We start from the raw sequence: 19335 nt of genomic DNA, 5'->3' as shown, positions 1-19335 counted from the left end.
TGATGAAAATTATTTTAACAATGGAAATTTATCTACAGATAATTTCTCTACACAAAAGTTTTAGATATTCTTCATTTCCTCTTCAAATCGGAAAGAAATGATTGTTTCCATCAACACAAGATCTTTTTTTTTTATGTAAACATCAGTACAATATCTGCTATTCATCTATTTACAAAGATACAGTAGCCCTAAATAAAATTCGAAAAGATATGATGGTTTTCATTTTCATTATTGAAACTATAGGGGAAGAGGAGAATTGAAACGGAGGAAAAAAAAAATAAGGAAATAATTTAATTGCAAGAATCGAAGATAGCTCTAAGAAGAAATAAGGAAATAGATTGCTAGAGATTCATTCAATTTTAATTGTGACAAACCATGTAGCAATTTGTGTGGCGAGTATGTTTTCAACTAAATTTAGACTTCTACACATAAAATAGATATATTTAATCAAAAGAATACATATTATGTGATTGGAGGGTTGATATTCAATTCAAAAATTCATCTTTCAATCTCAGCCGTTGATGGATCAGAACAACTACGTACATAATATAAGAATAGAGATGTTGTATTCATGGGGAAATTAGCTATTATGAAAGTTTAGATGGGTACACTAGAAATTTTCCCAAAAATATAATATCTAATATATCCGTACAAATTTAATATTTTTTCTTCTATACCCTTTTAATATTTTAATATTTTATTTAATTATTTAAAAATTAAATTGACCCATGCCCTTTAATTTTAAGTAGACATGGACATGGACATGTCCATTATTTTCTCTTCCTCCCAGTACCGTACCCTATGCCTGGGGAAGTGAAATCGACCCAATGAATTTAAATTTGAACGGTTTTTCTGTCGAAAATTCTAATTTTGCAATCACGGTAAAAGTCGAGATAAAAACAGTCGATTCTTGTCCTGAGGCTTATGAAAAGTACATAAATTTTTATGGTTAACCATACATGGAAGGAAGCCAGTGTACAGAGCCTGAGGTGGTGGCAGCGGTGGTGGTACAAGCCGAGAATGAGGGCTCGGCAATGGGGCCCACTCAGTAGATGCTCTGGAGCCCAATTGTCTTTCCGGAAGGGTCATCGCCAGTTCATCACCGTCACCGTCATCAGAGCTTAGAACACCACGACGTGGGTTGACTGGAACCCAATAAAGTCATTTACACCGTCACTGTCACCAGAGCTTAAAACGCCACGATGTGGGTCGACTGGAACCCAATAAAGCCATTTACACCGTCACTGGAAGAATTATGTGGAGCCTGATTGCCTTTCTGGTACAAATCTTTATACTGTGATAGGTACCATGTTATGTCACAAAATTCATGATCTTTTGCATGACCTACGAAGTCTTCTTCAAGCATAGCATCATTTTGAAAAATTCGTAACTTATGCTTCTTTTAAATCTAGGCTCCAGCGAAAGTGTCACCTGCACATTAATATGCCATGATTTTTTTCCTGTTATAATTCCATGAATTGAAAAAAAAAACATGCTACAAATGATTACTACTTTTATAGAGGACATTCTGAAAAAGGATTGGTGCAATTTAATTTACAGTATAGAGGACATTCAGAGAAGTTTACGGAAGGAAGAAAGACATTCATAAATAATGGACATATCTAGCGGACATATTGGTCAATTTAAATTTTAAAATAATTAAATAAGGGAGAATTTCATATATCCCTCAAAAATGTTGAAATTACATATTTCCCCCTCTAAAATTCATAATATCATATTTACCCTTCTAAACATTAAAAAGGCACACATTTACCCAATTTACTTAAAAACTCAGCTTAATTACTTTTAGTATTCTGTAACATATAATTAGTCAGTACTCAGCATTACAATCTTTCCCCTCTTCAGCGTGAAAAATTTCTTGATTGGTCTGACCTTCTCTGACGCTAAAACTCCACAAGCCTCGGTGATTTGCTCTTGATCCCCCCCCCCCCCCCCCCCCCCTCCCTTTAATTGCTTGGTATCTCGATCTTGACTTTTTCCGATACTAATTTGCAATTCTTGGTTTTCTCCCTCTTGTTGTGATATTGTGAAGGGAAAAAAAGTTTACACCCCATGATTATGGTTTTCTCCAAAAGTTCTCCCAAAACTTTATGGGCCTAGATGATTTTATCCCCTTTTTGGCTCTTTATACAAGGGAGGAGATTGGTATTGCCCACTCACTGGCAAATTTGGACAGGGTAGAAAGAATGGAGTACACAGGTAACTCCTTCCCTTTATTTAAGAACAATTGATGTACCAGTAAACTGTTGCAATTTCAAGATGAGGAGGCTAAGCGTAGCATACAAGGCTTGTCCGGTGCTTGACTAGTAATGGGTGACTACGCTAATTTTGTAAAAAATCAGGGTTGGCACAAACTAGACTGGTACAATACAACCAGGGATTTAATTTTTGAGACCCTCTAAGTGAAAACGGAGAAATCTGACATACACTACTGATGAGACCCATAGTGACAACGAAAAAAGAGACCTGCTGAGACCCAAAGTGAAAACAGAAGAGAAAATGAAAAAACAACAAGCCAGCCATACTATTTAACAAATTCTTATACACTACTGAATACTGATGAAACCCAAAGTAAAAACGGAGAAGAAAAAATGAAAACATAACAAAAGGAAAAAGAGCTAGAGGAGCAACGAAGAGATCTGACAGAGTTCAAACATGACAAAACAGAGGTCAAAAACTGAGTTATGTGATTAATTATATTATTTAGAATATTAAACATGGATTAAATCAACTTTTGAGTATATTTGATATATAATAAAATTGTAATGGGTAAATTTGTGAGTTGTTGTAATTTAGAAGGGTATATATGATATTATGAATGTTAGAGGGGGAAATATGTAATTTTGATGTTTTTGAGGGGTATACATGAAATTCCCCCATTAAATAAAATGTAAAATTTTAAAAAGGGATAGAAGAAAGAATAAATTTGTATGGGGATATTGGATATTATGATATATTGATTTTGAAATTGGCAATTTCAAAATTTTAGATGGGTACACTAGAAATTTTCCAAAAAAAAAAAAAAATTCAGCTGGTACCCTACTCCGCCTTACGGTACACTGGAAGCAATTTATATTTACACTAATAGCAAGGTTGCAAGGTTTCTCCTATAGCCCAAGTACGAAGCTAAGCATATCTATAAATTTATTGCAAGTTAACAACTGTATGGCCTTGAAGTTTAACATTCGAAAGAACTTGGCACATCATTTTTGGGGTATACCTGAAGGGGGCATATCATTTGACCCCAGAAGAACAAAAATTACTGAATTGTCAAGTCTACCCCCCTACAAAACATGATAATATCCAAAGTACTCATCATTTCCATTTTGGAAGACCCCACAAGTACCCTTCAATTTTGATGGGTATGCAAAATGACAAGGAATGTAGAAATACTCTGGACTCTGAGCCTTTTCAAAACTTATAGGAGAAAGGAAATGTGTCTACTATTTTATGTAGAACATGGCTATGTCAAATAATTTCCATTTTAGAGAGTTTTACAGAACAATTTGATCCTCTTTAAAGACACCAGAGAAGTTACTCAAGAAGTACAGCTTGAGAGAATGCCAGACCCTCCTTGGTCTGGACCTTCAGTAGCCATCTCCATGTCTCACCTAAATATTTACCTTTTATAATGTTATCAGGTACTAAAATGTTGAAGCATCAGAGCGCTGGTTCTCTCATCCAGCCTGAGACCAAGTTTCAGCATTTGCACAAGTATTTCCTTGGCCATTCCAATCTTTCCTTGTGAACACAGTTCTTGGATAGTTGAATAGTAGACAGATGAACCTGAAGGAACGTGCTGTTAATTTTAAAAAAAGATGTCAGAGGTTTTATTAAAGAAGACTACACCCAACTTTTTGAGCAATTGGAATTTGGGGTTTTAAGCAGATAACACTGAACTTTTTGTCATATTTGCCAGCAACATTTCCTACTACTGTAACTAGCACCAATATTTGTTTTATTTTCACAAATAACTTGTGCTAAGAAGAATGTTTAAGACAAGACAAAAAGTTAGCACTAAACCATAGCTTGAGTCAACTGATTGCTTCATATGCTGACAAACTTGGAAAGGGAAAGGTGACCTACGTGCCAGCACACAAGAACACACAGTTGTGCTAATGTGCTATGCATAGACCTCTATGCTATAAACCCAATTTTACATTTTTCAATATTTTACAAAATTAAGATAGCTTACAAGGGGTAGGTTAAACTTATCAACATTTAACAGAATACGTTACTTTAGTCAAACTGATTTAATGGTCTCGTACAGTTGCAAAATAATCACTGTTGACATTAACTAAAATTTGAGAAATACATGATGTTTGTTGCACATAAAGGGAAAGTTTTATGCTGTTATGACATGAAGACAAAGAAAGGAGTACCTTTAGTACTTCAAGGAACCCATCCCAAAGAGAACCAGTGATGCTACACCTTATAAGGGACATATATGTAAAATCATCGCCATTACACCCTTGTTGAACCATGTGCCAGTAGACTTGAAAGGCAACTTTTACCTCACCTGCCTTTTCGCATGTGGATATAACATGATTGTAAGATTGGATCGGAACTTCAATCTCACAACTCTCCATGTCCCACAAGAGTTGCAATGCTTGGGCCCACATACCTTGTTTTCGACAAGCCAGCAAAGCCACGTTGTAGACATGAGAATCCAATTCCACCTTTGCTTTTCTTTTAACCCATTGAAAAAGTTCTATCACCTCTAAGTACTTATTGGACCTATAAAGAGCTGATATCAAAGCATACCATGTGTACATATCAGGCTGGAGGCCTGATGAACATAAAGTTTGGTAAACCCTAAATGCCAGATCAGACTTTCCGGCTTTACCAAGGCAGTTAATCACCGAATTAAAGGCAATTAAATTTGGTTTTATGCCCCTCTCCAACATATTTCCTAGCACAACAACTGCCGATTCCCAGTTCCCTTCTTGGGTGCATGTAGCAATAACGGCTTTCATGTTAGCTTCACTTGATTCAAACCCAAATCGGATTGATTCATGGTATGCCTCGAGTGCCAGATCAGTACAGTTGCATTGCACGAAGGTGCTAATTAAAAGCTCATAGGTTAGTGAGGTTCCTTTGATAGAATTTTTGTGAAGTTTTATCCACAATTTCTCAGTTTCAATCCAATCTTTAGCTTTCGCACATACTGAAATCATGGTATTATAAACTATTGCATCTAATTTTCCCTTTGAGCTTTCATCTCTTTCTAATTTGTTAAACATTGTTATGGCAGCATCAGAACCTTTATTTCTAGCAATAGCTTTCAGTACTAAGGTATAAGTGTGGGCTGTCGCCATATCTCTTTTAGACATTTTGTCGAACACCCCTAGTGCATCAGGTAATGAACCGTTCCGTAAAAGGCAAGAAAGGAGCGAGTTACATGCATAAGCATCTGGTATGAGATTGGACGCCTCCATTGATAAGTACAGCTCAAAAGCGCTTCTTTTTTTGTTCGATCTGCTCAGAGACACTAGCCTCTTTGACAGTGTTTTCTCATCTCTCTCCTCCAAGAAATGCAATGTGATGTCGTTGCGCTTCGAATCTGCTTGTGATCTATCCTCTATCTCAGTACTACAATTTTCTTCAATTGATCTATCAATAGCAAATTCACCTTCTAGGATTGGGGTGTGCAATTCTTCTTTGGTAGAACCTTCAAAAAAAAATTCTTCTTTGGTAGAGATATCAGAGTCTAGAAAACAAGTTGCAACATTACAAATCAATCCTCTGGAGAAAACACCACCGCTTGACATCAGAAACAGGCGCAATCTATGGAACTTATTCCTTCTTCTAATCGAACAATTTCGGAATGGACAATTGCGGTTCATGTCACAGCTCGTACTACTATAACCCCTTATCAGAACCGCCATATTACAAAATTTCCTTCAAACAAATAAAAGCAACACTTTCCCGAGGAAAAATTGGATAGAACCAACTTGTTCCATAACCAAAATCACAGCTATAAGAAAGCGAGCGCGCGCGAGAGAGAGGAAGGGGGGTTGGGGGTCGCGGAGAGAGAAAACTAGCTGTAGTGATAAAGCCTTGATTAAGCTCAACCGGTTCATTTTGGACCAAACAATATTGGACCAGGATTGCACGTGAAGGGGGTCCGATGTCCATTTGGAACCGTTCGATTTGCATCAAGATTCGCGGGTTAAGTCCGCACGTATTATAACAACGGATCGAACGGCTCCGACCGGGCATCAGATTGCCCCCACTCCCGGCGTCTATGGTCTTGTGTACGTACCGCTTTCAAATTGGACCCATTCAGAATTAGTTTGGGCCTTATTTCTCACCTTTCTTTAAAAAGGCTCGTTGGGCCTGATTTTTGATAAGTACAATGGTACATTACCAAATATCGGAATTAAAAAAAGGTACATGGAAAGCTTAACTATGGGCAGATACTTGCTAACAAACCGCCTCATTGCGCAACTCTAGAGTTAAGAGTAGCTTTTAGTCTGAGGCAAACGAAAATAAAGGGAATAACTTTGAAAAGAAATTATTCTTTCCTTGACATAAATTAAAGACATCTCAATTTCCACGGGTAAAAGCAATGCCTAAAGAACCTTGCTTTACCCCAAAAATTATGATCCTTCCTTCATTAGCCATCCCATAGAATAAACGTAAACTTGACTTTGTTTCCAAGATTTGTTCCAAGATATAGCACAGCTTAACATGTACAATGGCTTCAATAACAAACTACAGAGGCGTGATCAGTTTTTGTTAAACCACTAAGGTAATATTGAAGCTCAATTACACCAAAATTCTTCACATAATTTTAGCAGAACAGTTCAATCAACCCATTTCAATTGATTCAAATGTTTAATTTTTTTTTGTATTTTCAGAATAGGCGACAAGCAAACTTACCCAACAACAACATCATCAAGAGCTGGTAATTTCAAGCATCTTGTCTATACCGCCTTAGTTATATCTTGGGCTTACAATTACATGCACATATGCGATAATATGTTAATAATTAGCATTTATAAAATATAAAACATGATAAATGATAACCAATGATAGAAAAAATTAAAATAGTAATTTCACTTTATTTTGTAGAGAAACGAGCAACATGGGAGAATCCCCAGGAGGAATATTCGAGGCTGCAGTTGCGGCAGCTGCATTTGCAGCCTTGTCAAATGAAAATGACCTTTTCATGAAGCAAAAAGAGTTGACAAAGGAACGAAGCATGAAGAAGCCGACTGATGCTGGTGGCAAGTTCGTCAGATGGCTTAGCAATAAGGATGCCAAAGAGGATACTAAATCATCAGGTACGCAATCATAATGACATTATTGACAGGTAAATTAGGGATGTCATGGGCTCGTGGCTAATGCCAACACGTGTGCAATTGCACTGTCAGGTTCACATGGTAGTTGTCTCGACAACAAGTGCACATAGACCTTAGTTTGATTATTAAGGATCATGTCATCAGTTAACCAAAGTTGGGAAAACAAATCCAAATGATAATGTTTTTTTAACAGGTAAGAAGTCTTTTTTCCTCCAATTCCTCAAAAAAAGAATAAAAAGCTAATAAAAAGTTTATTCAGTTACCGGCAGCTAGCTACTCGCAATGTTATTCATTGTGTGAAGTTCTGACGATAGTCTTTTAAAATCAATTAACGTTTGTAAAAATGCAAATTAATCAAAAATTCAGGAGAAAGATCAACAACAATCCCAGACCGACTCCTGACTGATCAAATGGTGGAAGGAAAGGCTAAGGAAAAAGTACCTAGCTTCAAAAGGACACCAACTTTTTCTGAAGAGAGCCGAGAGAGGGCTGGCAGCAGAAAGACGCTGACTTTCTCTGAAGAGAGCCGAGACAGGGGTGGTAGCAAAAAGGCACTGACATTCGCCGAAGAGAGTCGAGACAGGCGTGGTAGCAAGAGATTTGATCAACCAAAAGAACAAGAAATCCAACCGGCACCGAGTTGGGATAAGTTCGGTCCAAGAAGTACAATTTTGGGTGCACAACCAGGAGAGACAAAAGCAGATGCTTGGGAGAAAGAACAGTTGCAAAAAATAAGAGAGCGGTAGGCAGTCAACTGCAGATTCATGTAATTTAAAATCAGAAATATGGTTTAATCAATCTGACTGTTTTCTTACTTGTGGACAGATTTGAAAAGATGAACACTACAATTCTGGAATGGGAGAATGAGAAGAAGGTGAAAGCTAAACGAAAGTTGGAACGAAAAGAGGTTTTATTATAGTTAAATTTAGTTCACCACAAACCTATATTTATGTTTCAATAAAGCCAATTGGTTTTCTTAATTGTTGAAACAAATGGAACACAAAATTAGAAAAATAGCAGCAAACTAACTTTAACCAGACGACATTCATGTTGAGATGCTCAGGTATGCATACAATACCTAAATTCTTGCACTTTATTTTAAATATTGCAGAGAGAAATAGAAACTAGGAGATTGAAGGCGCAAGCACAGTACAGAGAGGAGATGGGTAGGATTGATAAAGTTGTAGGAGGCGCGAGATCATTGGCTGAAGAAAAGAAAAGAAATGATGAATTAAAAGCTATTGAAAAAGCCGCGAAAATGCGGTCCTTGGGACAGTCTCCCAAATCATCATGCCCTTGTTTCTAAATAAGATTGAATGTAAAGAAAACAAATATGAAATGATCAGGTGGTTGTATATTTTCTAGAGGTTTGTGTATATAGATTCAAGGTGCTTGCTTGCTTGAAGATTGTAAATCATTTATGCAGTATGATCCAATGATAAAAGTGATTTCATTACTTAGTCCAGTCAAATTTATTTTTTTCCAACAAACTAACATTTTTTCAGTTGAACAAGTCTGGTACTAAGACTAATCAATGCTTGTTCAACGCAATATGTCAAGTCCGGTACCATCACACAACTCCGGTACATTTTTTTTACTTAGACATAGCAATATATCTATGGTCTTTAAGTCTCAGAATCAGGTAATTTTTTTTTTTCTTGAAATAGAGATTGCTAACAATCCCCATATTGAGCCACTAAGCATGCTTCGATCATTCTCTCTGTGTAAAAAAATGTCTCCAGTTATGTATATGCTGTGCATCACCATCATATAGGGAAAATATACTACTGAATTTTACATTTTTTAGATTTTTTTTTACTATTTTTTAGATAGAAAATTACTTGATTTGAAAAAATCTAGACAATCCAAAAGTAGTGATTTTCTACCTATCTAAAAAAAAAGTTAAAAATAATGTAAAATTTGGTCTCCAAATACAAATTCACATTAAAATCATATTTAACTTTACAAAACTTTAAAAATATTTAACTTTACAAAACTTTAAAAATAAATATATAGATCCATAGCACAGGGCGACATGTGATATGCATATTACCATAGCCTAACTCATAAAATTAGCACTACTGTTATTGGATTGATATAAGAAAAGTACATGTCTTCCTAATTTATTTGTTGGCTGATTGATTTTCTCTATGACAAGTCAACAAAATACTGAACCTGAATGAAAATATTTATTTGACAGTCTTTTCATAGCTTGATTTGATCCCTTCAAACCTGAACAGTACTGAATGAAAATATTGACACAAACCCTAAATAAAACACAAATTCATCAAAATTATCTACTTCAATATTGCAAGAGGTGCACAGTGATAAAATAACAAACCAAGTCAGCACCAAACAGCAACCTTTGATCCAACAAAATAAATCGTATTAAAATGGCATTCTTAACAAACCAAATCAGCATCAAAAGTTTCAAAACAACATTCTTTACCTCTAAGTCTATAACAAAAAAACTCAGCATTCTTACTAAAACAAACCAAATCAGCATTAAAACCTACCTATAACATATCAAATCCAAATCAAAACAGCATGATCCTTCCAGGCTGTAAATTTAATTCTGTCTAACAAAAAACAGTTTCCCTATGAAAACATCTTTCAACCTTGCACTACTTTTGTATAAACCTAATCATTTTACTGACACTATTTACAGAACAAGCAAAGAATTTCTTTAGTTTGCAACTCCAATATCTTGTCGAACAAAACCCTAGGCAGTAGACGTGGGTTTACCATCTTGTAGGGAAATAACAGTCACAAAAGCACCAACCAAAGCCTGAACTTCACTCTTTCTTAACTCAACAAGCTTACTCACCATCTCCTCTATCACATTATTAAAAAGACTGTTTTGCCCCTCAAAACATCTTTCAACCTCGCACCACTTTTTGTATAAACCTAATCATTTTACTGACACTATTTACAGAACAAGCAAAGAATTTCTTTAGTTTGCAACTCCAATATCTTGTCGAACAAAACCCTAGGCAGTAGACGTGGGTTTACCATCTTGTAGGGAAATAACAGTCTCAAAAGCACCAACCAAAGCCTTAACTTTACTCTTTCTCGACTCAACAAGCTTACTCGCTGTCTCCTCTATCACATTATTAAAAAGACTGTTTTGCCCCTCATTCCTCTCCATCCCGTCCTGGTGCCTGAGAACCACACCAGCTGATTTATGAGTCCCACTATTTGACCCGGGAAGATCAGACCCACTCCGCTTCTTATAGCTCACTTTCCTTCCGCCACCACTGAATTTAGGGTTTTCTCCCGCCACTCTCGGCTTTCTGAACTTGAGCCGTCTTGGCCCAGAGTCGCTCTCAGGTTTGAGTTCAATAACCCGAGCTGGCTTGAACTTCAGCTTGTAGGGCTTCTTCTCCTCCAGTTGATTGGACCCACTTCTCCTATTATTACTACGTTCAACTTTCAGTTTCTCATTTTTCGAAGCAGATTCAACTGAGCCACTTGAAGCAGATCTTGACAGAGATACAGATCCGCTTTCAGATTCAGATTCAAACTCCATGCTCTCTTCTTCTTCGGCACTTGATTCAAATTCAGGTTCAAATTTCTCACCTGACTCGCTGGAAATAGACTCAGATTTGCAAACAGTTTCATCGATTGCCTCAGAATTCGTGTTCTCTCCGCACTCAGATTCCACAACAGTTCCCTTGTCAGGCTGAGAATTCTTGCTCTTGTCACCTAACTCAGGATCAGATTCCACAACAGTTTCCTTGTCAGGCTGAGAATTCTTGCTCTTGTCATCTAACTCAGGATCGGATTCCACAACAGTTTCCTTGTCAGGCTGAGAATTCTTGCTCTTGCCATCTAACTCAAGATCAGATTCCACAACAGTTTCCTTGTCAGGTGACATTGGCGTGCTATTTTCTCTAATGCTTTTGTCAATTTCACTTAATAAACACTCCACTGGTGCATTTCCTATGACATTATCTTCACACTTGGAGACCTCATTAGTTTTTACTCCTTTTGCCTCCTCAATTCCAAAATCAATTTCAGTTGTTTCCTTGACGTCAGGTTCTTCAATTGTTTTCTCTTTATATGAATCAAAATCAACTTTGACCAATTCGACTTCCAACTCTGGTTCTACAACATAAAGAGTTTTCTCCAGGCCCCCTTCACCACCATTTCCACCTGTAGTATGAGTGGGCCTCAAATCTACTTCTGAACAATTTCTGACAATATCAGTGGGCACTCTGTTTACTTTTTGTTCACTCCTATCTTGTATCTTGGGTTTATTGGATATAGCAGCCCTCTCCTTGCGAAAGATCCCAGGTCTGCCAACCTTCTTGGCCGGCGCACTGGAGTTCTTCACTGGGGTCAACACCACAGGTTTAGTCCCAGAACAGGAAATCTCCAGTGAAGCCCGTCTTTGCAAATTCTGTCTAGCCAATCCAGTTGATCTCTCCGATTTTGGATTAGTAGGTACAACCACTTTCTTTGAATCTAATGGCACCACCTGGGGCTTTGCTGTCCTTGGTGTGGCATCATATGATACGATATCTTTCCATTTGGGTCCCTTACTTAATCCGCTTTTCTTCTTGGATGAATGGGACCCACCTTTTCTTTCTTCTTCTTCAAGGGCACGCCTGCCCCCATACTTACAAAAATCATGGCACGAACCTGTTGAAGCTCGAAGGTAATTCGGGACTTTGACCGGTGTTTGACAATTTTGACCAGAAGTTGACTTCTGATCAGGTGTTGACTTCAGCTTTGAATCAGGAGTTGATGCCGAATCTATTGGTCTGGCATATCCTGTGGAGAGTTTTCCACCTCTTGCTGTACCAGCCACCAGCACAGCACCTTTTGGTTTTGATTTACAACTCATTGTAGATGTTTGAGTAGATTCTAAAAATTTAAGAACCCTGCAATAACAAGATACACCGTTAAGGCGTTAAGTACTGCACTGCATGAAGTTCAGAATAATTTTCTAATGCATGGCAAAATTTTATAGGTCATCACTTCATATTGAGTCTATGAATTTTAAAGAATTTAATTCTCTGCTGAAAAGCAGATATTAAAGAAATAGAAATGGATTTACACAGATCAATAGGTTTTGACATACAGCAAGAAAATTTATATTTACCACTGCATCATGCTTGTTAAATAGGTCAACAAAGACTAACACGCTATACTACGGGTCATTATAAATTTATAATCATTGAAACATTCATTAGAAACATTATTGTTAATAAGTTCTTCAAAAAGATTGAAATACACTATAATAATCTATCATTTCTATATTCATCTACAAGGCGTGAATTCTACACAAATGATATTAAACAACCAATTTTCCCGATCATACTCACAGATGAGCTCCGTACCTCGAATTTCAAATCAAGATCCACGAAAACCTTTCACCATTAAACCGACCAAAAGAGGAACTCACCCAGTAACAACATTGGCAGGTAAGGTATAGAGTAGCTCTACTTAAGAGAGAAAATCAAGATTTATGGAAACTAACTTCACTCACGACACCTAACCAAATATGATGAATTAAAGTACACTAATGTCCTAATAAAGAGGCGTGGGGGGGGGGGAAGGGGATGGATGGGGAAGAAAAAGATGGTACCTTTAGGATGGAAACAATTACTAATTCTCTGATCGTCGCTCTCGCTTTAGGCGATGTAGCAGCTACCAAATCTCAGTTTTCCTTTCTTTATGGGAGTTTCTGAGAGTTTCTTTTCCCTTCCTTTTCTTTTGCTTTTCTTTCTCCTGTGAAGAAGCAAAGATGGCGTGGGATATACGGGGGATTTTAAGCGAAGCGAAGCCAAAGCAGGAAGAAACAGGTTCACCAACCCAAAGCAAACCGTCGATTGTTATTTGTTGGGGAGAGAAATGTATTTTTTTGTTCATATGCCCTTAAAAATGTTCCTATTTGGTTAAAAAGTTGTAGACTATTCTATCCAAATTACTTCTTACTTCATATAAATGGGAATGGGTGAGCCAAGTTTTTTCTTTTTCTTTTTTATAGTGTTCACATTTGAGCAATAGAATTATTTATCACTGGAAAATTATTTAGTAAAATTTAAATATATTTTTATGTAAGAGAATATCTATCTCTTTTATCACATAAATAACGCTAGCAATCATTCATTGATCGATTTCATATAATCTATATCTTTATAAATAATTATAATTTTAATTTTGAACTGATATTTTACAATTTTGAATATAACCTTCACATAATTTTCAATTACAAATAATTACAAGCCGACGTGACAATTTTATACAGGTTTCTAATTTAACAATCTTACAAAATCAATTATTACTTTACATTACAATGTTTCATTGCAGATGTGAGATGATTAAATAAAAATGCTCTTGGAGAAAATTAATGATTGCATGAGAGGAAAATGCTGACAAGATTACAAATTCATAAAGTTAATATACTAAATAGTATTGATATATTATACATTTTAAGGGGGAGAATTGAAAGAAAGTTTAGATAATTCTCTCCTCCGCGTTTTAAAAAGAAATAAATAAAAAGTAACTCTTAAGCGTTAATCAGTACAACCATTTTTTTTAATTTCTGTTCCTTTCTGTACTGTAAAACAAGCAAGAGCAAGATGTCCTTAAAAAAAAAGCCCACATAACAACCTCCCTGATGCAAAGTTATATTTAGTTATGAATTTTACAAACAAAAGCCGACAACTTTCCAAAGTGCCCCTACACTTTTATTAATTGTGGTCATAAGTTTTAAATTGTTGTCAACTTGTCATAGACTCAACCCCGACCCCTGCCGTGAATGAGGGACTGTATAAAAGTGGAACTAGACAAACCAACACAACTTCCTCTCTATACGCCATGCAGCCTACTAAATTTCAAATTGTTTGTGATACTAAATTATTAGACATATTCTTTTCACTTATTTTATAATCGGTGCTAGTATGAATCTCGAATTGATGAATGAGTCTTACATTAAGAATTGATAAGAATTTTTAGAAATGTTAGCGTACAACAGAACAATTGGTAAGAATTAGTTTTTTGATACTGCTCTGTATACGGAGATCACACGTTTAAAAACCAAAAATAATAATAATAAATATTAAATTAGTTTTTGACTTTCAACTTTTATTTTTAAAAAATAGTATATATTTCAAAATTAACATTTTTTTTAAATGCTTAAATAAATTTGTACTGTGTACTTCATATTAGACAGTCTAAATCAACGGTGATTATAAATCTATTTTTTACCGATTATTCGGATCCATTTCTTTGATACAAAATTAGACATAATTTAAAAGGTCTGATCTAAAATGAACGAGTCAAATTTATTTATGATTTTTCATTGAACCAACTCATCCATAATCTCTGACGTATCAGAATTTTATGTTTAGAAATTAAGCCAATACGGTCTAAAGTATAGTGTACTGGTCTTCTTTAATATTTGTGTGGATTTTGATTGAACGGTCTAGATCTAAAAAGAAATATTATGTTAACTTACGTGATATGAATTCCTCTATATTTGCATATGATTGGAACTTTTTTTTATACAAAAATCATAATAATATATGTTCAAACAAACTACTCTTCGCAATAAAGCAAGTGAAGGATTCAATGTGCAAAATAGATATACTTATTATAAAAAAATAAAAAAATAAAGTGTTCGTTGAAGGGAGATATGGGTCATATGACAATGGTATTTCTGATGTGGATTTCAAACTTCATCAATTTTCAAAATTCTACAGGACCATTGTAGTTAATTTCCTTTTAATATAAAACTATTTGAATCGTATCCTCGTGTATCCGATCCAGAGAGAGAATCAAATGTAATGCATGATCAACACATTCTTATATATTTAAAAAAAGAAGTATGGTAGGTACGTGGTATTATACAAGGCAAGCGCTCCAGTTATATAATTAAGAGTGAGTCTATGGTACTATGCATATTACGATTTGTTACCGTGCTACGGTTCTATATTCGAGTTTCAAATCCTAACGGTTGATCCGAACCGTTCATCTTGTTCTCCAAATTAATATGTGTTTGGAAACCAAATTTTACATTTTTTGAAATTTTTTTACTATTTTTTTAGATTTATTGAAAATCACTGTTTTTGGATGGTCCAGAATTTTCAGATCAAGTGATTTTCTAAATATCTAAAAAAATAGTAAAAAAATTTCAAAAAATGTAAAATTTGGTCTCCAAACACATATTAATATGGAGAACAAGATGAACGGTTCGGATCGACCGTTAAGATTTGAAAACTCGAATATAGAGCCATAGCACGGTAACAACCCGTGATATGCATAGTACCATAGACTCACTCTATAATTAATATTTAATATTCCACAAAGATTGGTCAATAGTCGCAACGTATGAACAGATTCAATCTATGCAAATAAAAAAAAAAAAGAGGAGTGAATATTATAAGAGGTTCTGATTTTGACAATCACCCAAATTATACAATTAGTGGCAAATATCTTTCCGGACCATTAATTTACTACTTAATACTCAATTTTAAGTATAAAATTATGATAATGTTATGATAAATGTATCCTAGTTTAAATACTTTATATCAATTATAATACTTTACAATTTTCAATATCAACTTTAAATTAATAATAATTTATTATTTTATGATGTATAAATAGAAACAATTTTGTCAATTATAATTACTTATGAAACCATATATTTTTGATAAAAAAAATTAAAGATGCATACAAAACCCAAAAAAATTATCAAATATCTAATGTGTTATGAATATTTAGCAAGGGCCTATATTTAAAAAAAAAGTACTATCTTTTGTAGATCAGAAAGTCATAAATATATTAAACTTTATAATATAAACAATCAAGGATATTCTAATCATTCATAATTAAAAACTGGGGATTAAGTAGCAAGCTAAAAGTTTGAAAGTTGTGACATTATATCGAGAAGGAAATTAAGAACAGTTGAGGTTTTCGTTTTGCATTCTATATATGAGATATGAGTCTGACTAAGTTAACTAATAAATATATAAATAAGCACACTTAATATTTGATTAGCAATGAAGGAAGAGAATCGAAAGACGTGGTCCTTAGTTCTAAAATATTTTGCTGGCATTTTATAATGAATTTAATAATCTGTACTATGCGAGATAAGTTCGGTGACGGTGCTTAAGACTTAAGAAATTAAATGAAGTTGGATCTTGTCCCGCATGAAGGAACCACTTTATTGATAGAAATTAAAATTTATTATCCAGAAATTAATATCGTGCCATTATATTAGACTGTACTCGCGCAATGGAGTTGTCCATACTGGATGTGCATTCATGGAAATCAAAGGCAAGCCATTCTCAGTAACACCATTCTGAAGTTGCTTCAGGCAACATATTTTTTTTTATGGATCCTGATAACAATCGCAACTTTATCTCTGCAAAAAATTCGGCACAAACTGTTAAAAAAATTATGAGGGGACCGCTCAGTCATTAATAAGCGTTTCGTAAACTGTTAGTATTTAACTTGAAGCATCAAAGTATTTATCTTTAATTTGCAAAATATTAATCCCTATGCAATAATCTATATTTATGAAAGAATAAATCAATTCATCAATTGTCCCCGCACAAAATTTTTTTTTTTTTTTTTGTATCGTCCCCGCACAAATGGGGACCATTAAATAAACAATCCCCTCATAAATACTTGTTAGTTATCCCCGCACAATTTTTTTTTTTTTGGATTGTCCCCGCACAACTGGGGACTATTAAATAAACAATCTCCTCACCCAATGATAAATACTTCTCAGACATAATGATAAATACTTTATGTTACATGAATAAATATTTTATGCTATATGGATAAATATTTTATGCTACATAGATAAATATTTCTCAAACATAATTACAACTTTCAGTAAAACATCAATAATAAATACTTCTCAGACATAATGATAAATATTTTACATTACACAGATAAATACTTTATGTTACATGGATAAATATTTCTCAGACATAACTGCAACTTTTAATAAAACATCAATGATAAATACTTCTCAGCAATAATGATAAATACTTTATGTTACATGGATAAATACTTCTCAGATATAATTACAATTTTCAGTAAAACATATGTACATCAAAGACAATGATAAATACTTCTCAGACATAATAATAAATACTTATCAGAACAATGATAAATACTTTCTTAAACTTTGTTTTTGAACTTGTCAATAAGTAATGTTTAATCAAATCAAAGAATTATCATATCAGGGACAATGATAAATACTTTTCAAACATAATGATATATACTTATCAGAACAATGGTAAATATTTTCTTGAATATCAATAAACATATAAATAATTGTTAGTGGAAATTGTTATTAAAGGACAATATAATTAATGTGGTGATTGTTATTAGAGGACAATATAATTAATGCGAGGATTGTCATTAAAATAATAGTATAATTAATGCGGAAATTGTTATTAAAGGACAATAATTAATGCGGGGATAAATGAAAATTATTAGCAGAATTAATGGGGGGATAAAAACAATTAATTTGAAGAGAGAGAGTGGGGAAGATAAATGAGAGGACAGGGGTGAGAAGAATGATATAATTATTCTTTTTTTATTTGATCCATATAAATTCTGTAATTATGCTGGTATCTAGTTCTAAACCGACGAACGCACATATATATGAGAAATGATTTACTATTTAATTTGACATATCATCACCATAATTTTTGTGTGTTAATTTAAATTTCAAGTTTTTAAAAATGTTCTTGAATCTTCTATCTTCTTCTATATCACATGGAGTATTTGTGAATTAAAAATTATAAAATATGGAGTTTACTTGATACCGGATCAAAGGGTAAAAAGATCAATATACATATTTAAGTTTAACTATGACTAACCTTGGATTTTTTTTTTCTGTTATGCTGATGTTATAATAAAGAAACTCTAATTTTTTTTACACAATATGCCTTACTTGTTGTATTGAACAAGATCAGTATTTTCGACTTGTCATTTGGAGCGTAAAACAAAATTATTAATGTAGCATTAGGTGTTGTCATGATGAAAGGGAAATTCAATTCGTGAAAAAAAAATACGAGTAATGAGCTGGAATAGGGGTGTCAATGGCACCCTTTTACTCTTTTACTCGATCTGTATTGTATTCGAAAACACGAATAAGGGTAAGATTTTTTTTTTTGTTAGCTAATTAGGTATGGGTAAGGGTAATGATTTTTTTCCGTTATCTTACCCGTTTTCGTATAAGATAATTTCAAAATTCTAAATAGTGTTTAACGTGTCATAACAGGAAGCCCTACAAAAAAAGCTATAGCGAATAGCGTCGCTATAGCGAAAGCTATGCTACGTAGCGTTTTTTTTATTTTTATAAAAATTATATCATATATTTGTACTAAATATCAACATTATCTAAGTCTCATAGAATAATAAATAACATCAAATTGATTAAAAAATTATAATATTCATATTGAACCAATACAAAGTCCAAATTGTGACTCAAAATATCCATAGTAATACTAATATCATAAACTATCGATCTTTTTTTATTCAAAATATATTCAGCATCATGACATAGTCTATCTTTTTTCTTTTTAAATTTCAAACTAATCTAGACATCATGGCATAATTAACTAATTTATTCAAAATATTCAAACTACCATATAGTAAGTATCATTTTGTTACTTCAAGAAATATCTTAATATATTCAATCTAAGCCTTTATTTAAAGCCCATATAAATTGAAAAGAAAAAAAAATCAGCTCATGTTGCATAGTGCGCTATAGCTTCCTTATTTGATTTCGTTTGATAGATCTCTCATTTAATAATTAATAGTTTAATATAAAGCTTAGTACGTCAATTGCAAAAAAAAAATCACGGTTAAAATCCAATCTAAGCCTTTATTTAAAGCCCATATAAATTGAAAAGAAAAGAAAAACTCATGTTGCATACTGCGCTGTAGCTTTCTTATTTGGTTTCGTTTGATGGATCACTCATTTAATAACTAATAGTTTAATATAAATTATAAAGCTTAGTAGGTCAATTGC

At 33.9% G+C, this 19335-nt stretch overlaps 3 protein-coding genes and 1 long non-coding RNA gene across 9 annotated transcripts; 2 read left to right on the top strand and 2 right to left on the bottom strand.

Moving 5' to 3' along the window:
• Positions 1-781: 781 nt before the first annotated feature.
• Positions 782-6043, bottom strand: EMB2076 (Pentatricopeptide repeat (PPR) superfamily protein). Of its 2 annotated transcripts, XM_078307906.1 has the most exons (3): positions 4404-6037; positions 3645-3820; positions 782-1431 (listed from the first exon to the last, which is right to left on the bottom strand). In XM_078307906.1, exons 1-2 carry the CDS (start codon positions 5907-5909, stop codon positions 3659-3661), a joined length of 1668 nt encoding a protein of 555 aa, XP_078164032.1. In that variant the 5' UTR covers positions 5910-6037; the 3' UTR covers positions 782-1431; positions 3645-3658. The 2 variants fall into 2 exon arrangements, with proteins under 2 accessions (XP_078164032.1, XP_078164031.1); XM_078307905.1 differs by lacking the exon at positions 782-1431 and having other exon boundaries at positions 3486-3820; positions 4404-6043.
• LOC144559010 (uncharacterized) lies at positions 1987-3300 on the top strand. The gene is made up of 2 exons (XR_013513074.1): positions 1987-2423; positions 2469-3300. It is a non-coding gene; the product is annotated as an uncharacterized LOC144559010 (long non-coding RNA).
• Positions 6044-6564: 521 nt separating the features above from the next.
• Positions 6565-8788, top strand: LOC144559316 (uncharacterized). Of its 5 annotated transcripts, none has more exons than XM_078308329.1 (6): positions 6565-6775; positions 6890-6931; positions 7099-7310; positions 7695-8070; positions 8154-8202; positions 8440-8788. In XM_078308329.1, the coding sequence occupies exons 3-6, from the start codon at positions 7112-7114 to the stop codon at positions 8632-8634; spliced, it is 819 nt and encodes a 272-aa protein (XP_078164455.1). In that variant the 5' UTR covers positions 6565-6775; positions 6890-6931; positions 7099-7111; the 3' UTR covers positions 8635-8788. The 5 variants fall into 5 exon arrangements, with proteins under 5 accessions (XP_078164455.1, XP_078164454.1, XP_078164453.1 ...); XM_078308328.1 differs by having other exon boundaries at positions 6568-6775; positions 6885-6931; positions 7719-8070; positions 8154-8235; XM_078308327.1 differs by having other exon boundaries at positions 6569-6775; positions 7719-8070; positions 8154-8235.
• A 1167-nt stretch (positions 8789-9955) lies between these two features.
• On the bottom strand, positions 9956-13121 carry LOC144559543 (uncharacterized). Its single transcript, XM_078308605.1, has 2 exons — positions 12922-13121; positions 9956-12214 (listed from the first exon to the last, which is right to left on the bottom strand). The coding sequence occupies exon 2, from the start codon at positions 12175-12177 to the stop codon at positions 10318-10320; it is 1860 nt and encodes a 619-aa protein (XP_078164731.1). The 5' UTR covers positions 12178-12214; positions 12922-13121; the 3' UTR covers positions 9956-10317.
• Positions 13122-19335: the final 6214 nt, after the last annotated feature.

The sequence above is a fragment of the Carex rostrata genome, chromosome 9, assembly GCF_964058835.1.
Source record: "Carex rostrata chromosome 9, lpCarRost1.2, whole genome shotgun sequence".
Classification (NCBI taxonomy): Eukaryota; Viridiplantae; Streptophyta; class Magnoliopsida; order Poales; family Cyperaceae; genus Carex; species Carex rostrata.
The sequence above is the reverse complement of the archived record's forward strand: the minus strand, read 5'-3'. Positions and strand labels throughout refer to the sequence as shown.

What these genes read in the sequence shown, in the direction of transcription:
- EMB2076 (XM_078307905.1), bottom strand. Translation starts at nt 5,909, where the DNA reads ATGGCGGTTCTGATAAGGGGTTATAGTAGTACGAGCTGTGACATGAAC. An exon ending in GGTTCCTTGAAGTACTAAAG is followed by an intron (nt 3,821 to 4,403) that starts GTACTCCTTTCT and finishes TAAAATTAACAG; the next exon opens with CACGTTCCTTCAGGTTCATC.
- LOC144559316 (XM_078308325.1), top strand. Translation starts at nt 7,112, where the DNA reads ATGGGAGAATCCCCAGGAGGAATATTCGAGGCTGCAGTTGCGGCAGCT. An exon ending in AGAGGATACTAAATCATCAG is followed by an intron (nt 7,311 to 7,694) that starts GTACGCAATCAT and finishes TCAAAAATTCAG; the next exon opens with GAGAAAGATCAACAACAATC. An exon ending in TTGCAAAAAATAAGAGAGCG is followed by an intron (nt 8,071 to 8,153) that starts GTAGGCAGTCAA and finishes ACTTGTGGACAG; the next exon opens with ATTTGAAAAGATGAACACTA.
- LOC144559543 (XM_078308605.1), bottom strand. Translation starts at nt 12,177, where the DNA reads ATGAGTTGTAAATCAAAACCAAAAGGTGCTGTGCTGGTGGCTGGTACA.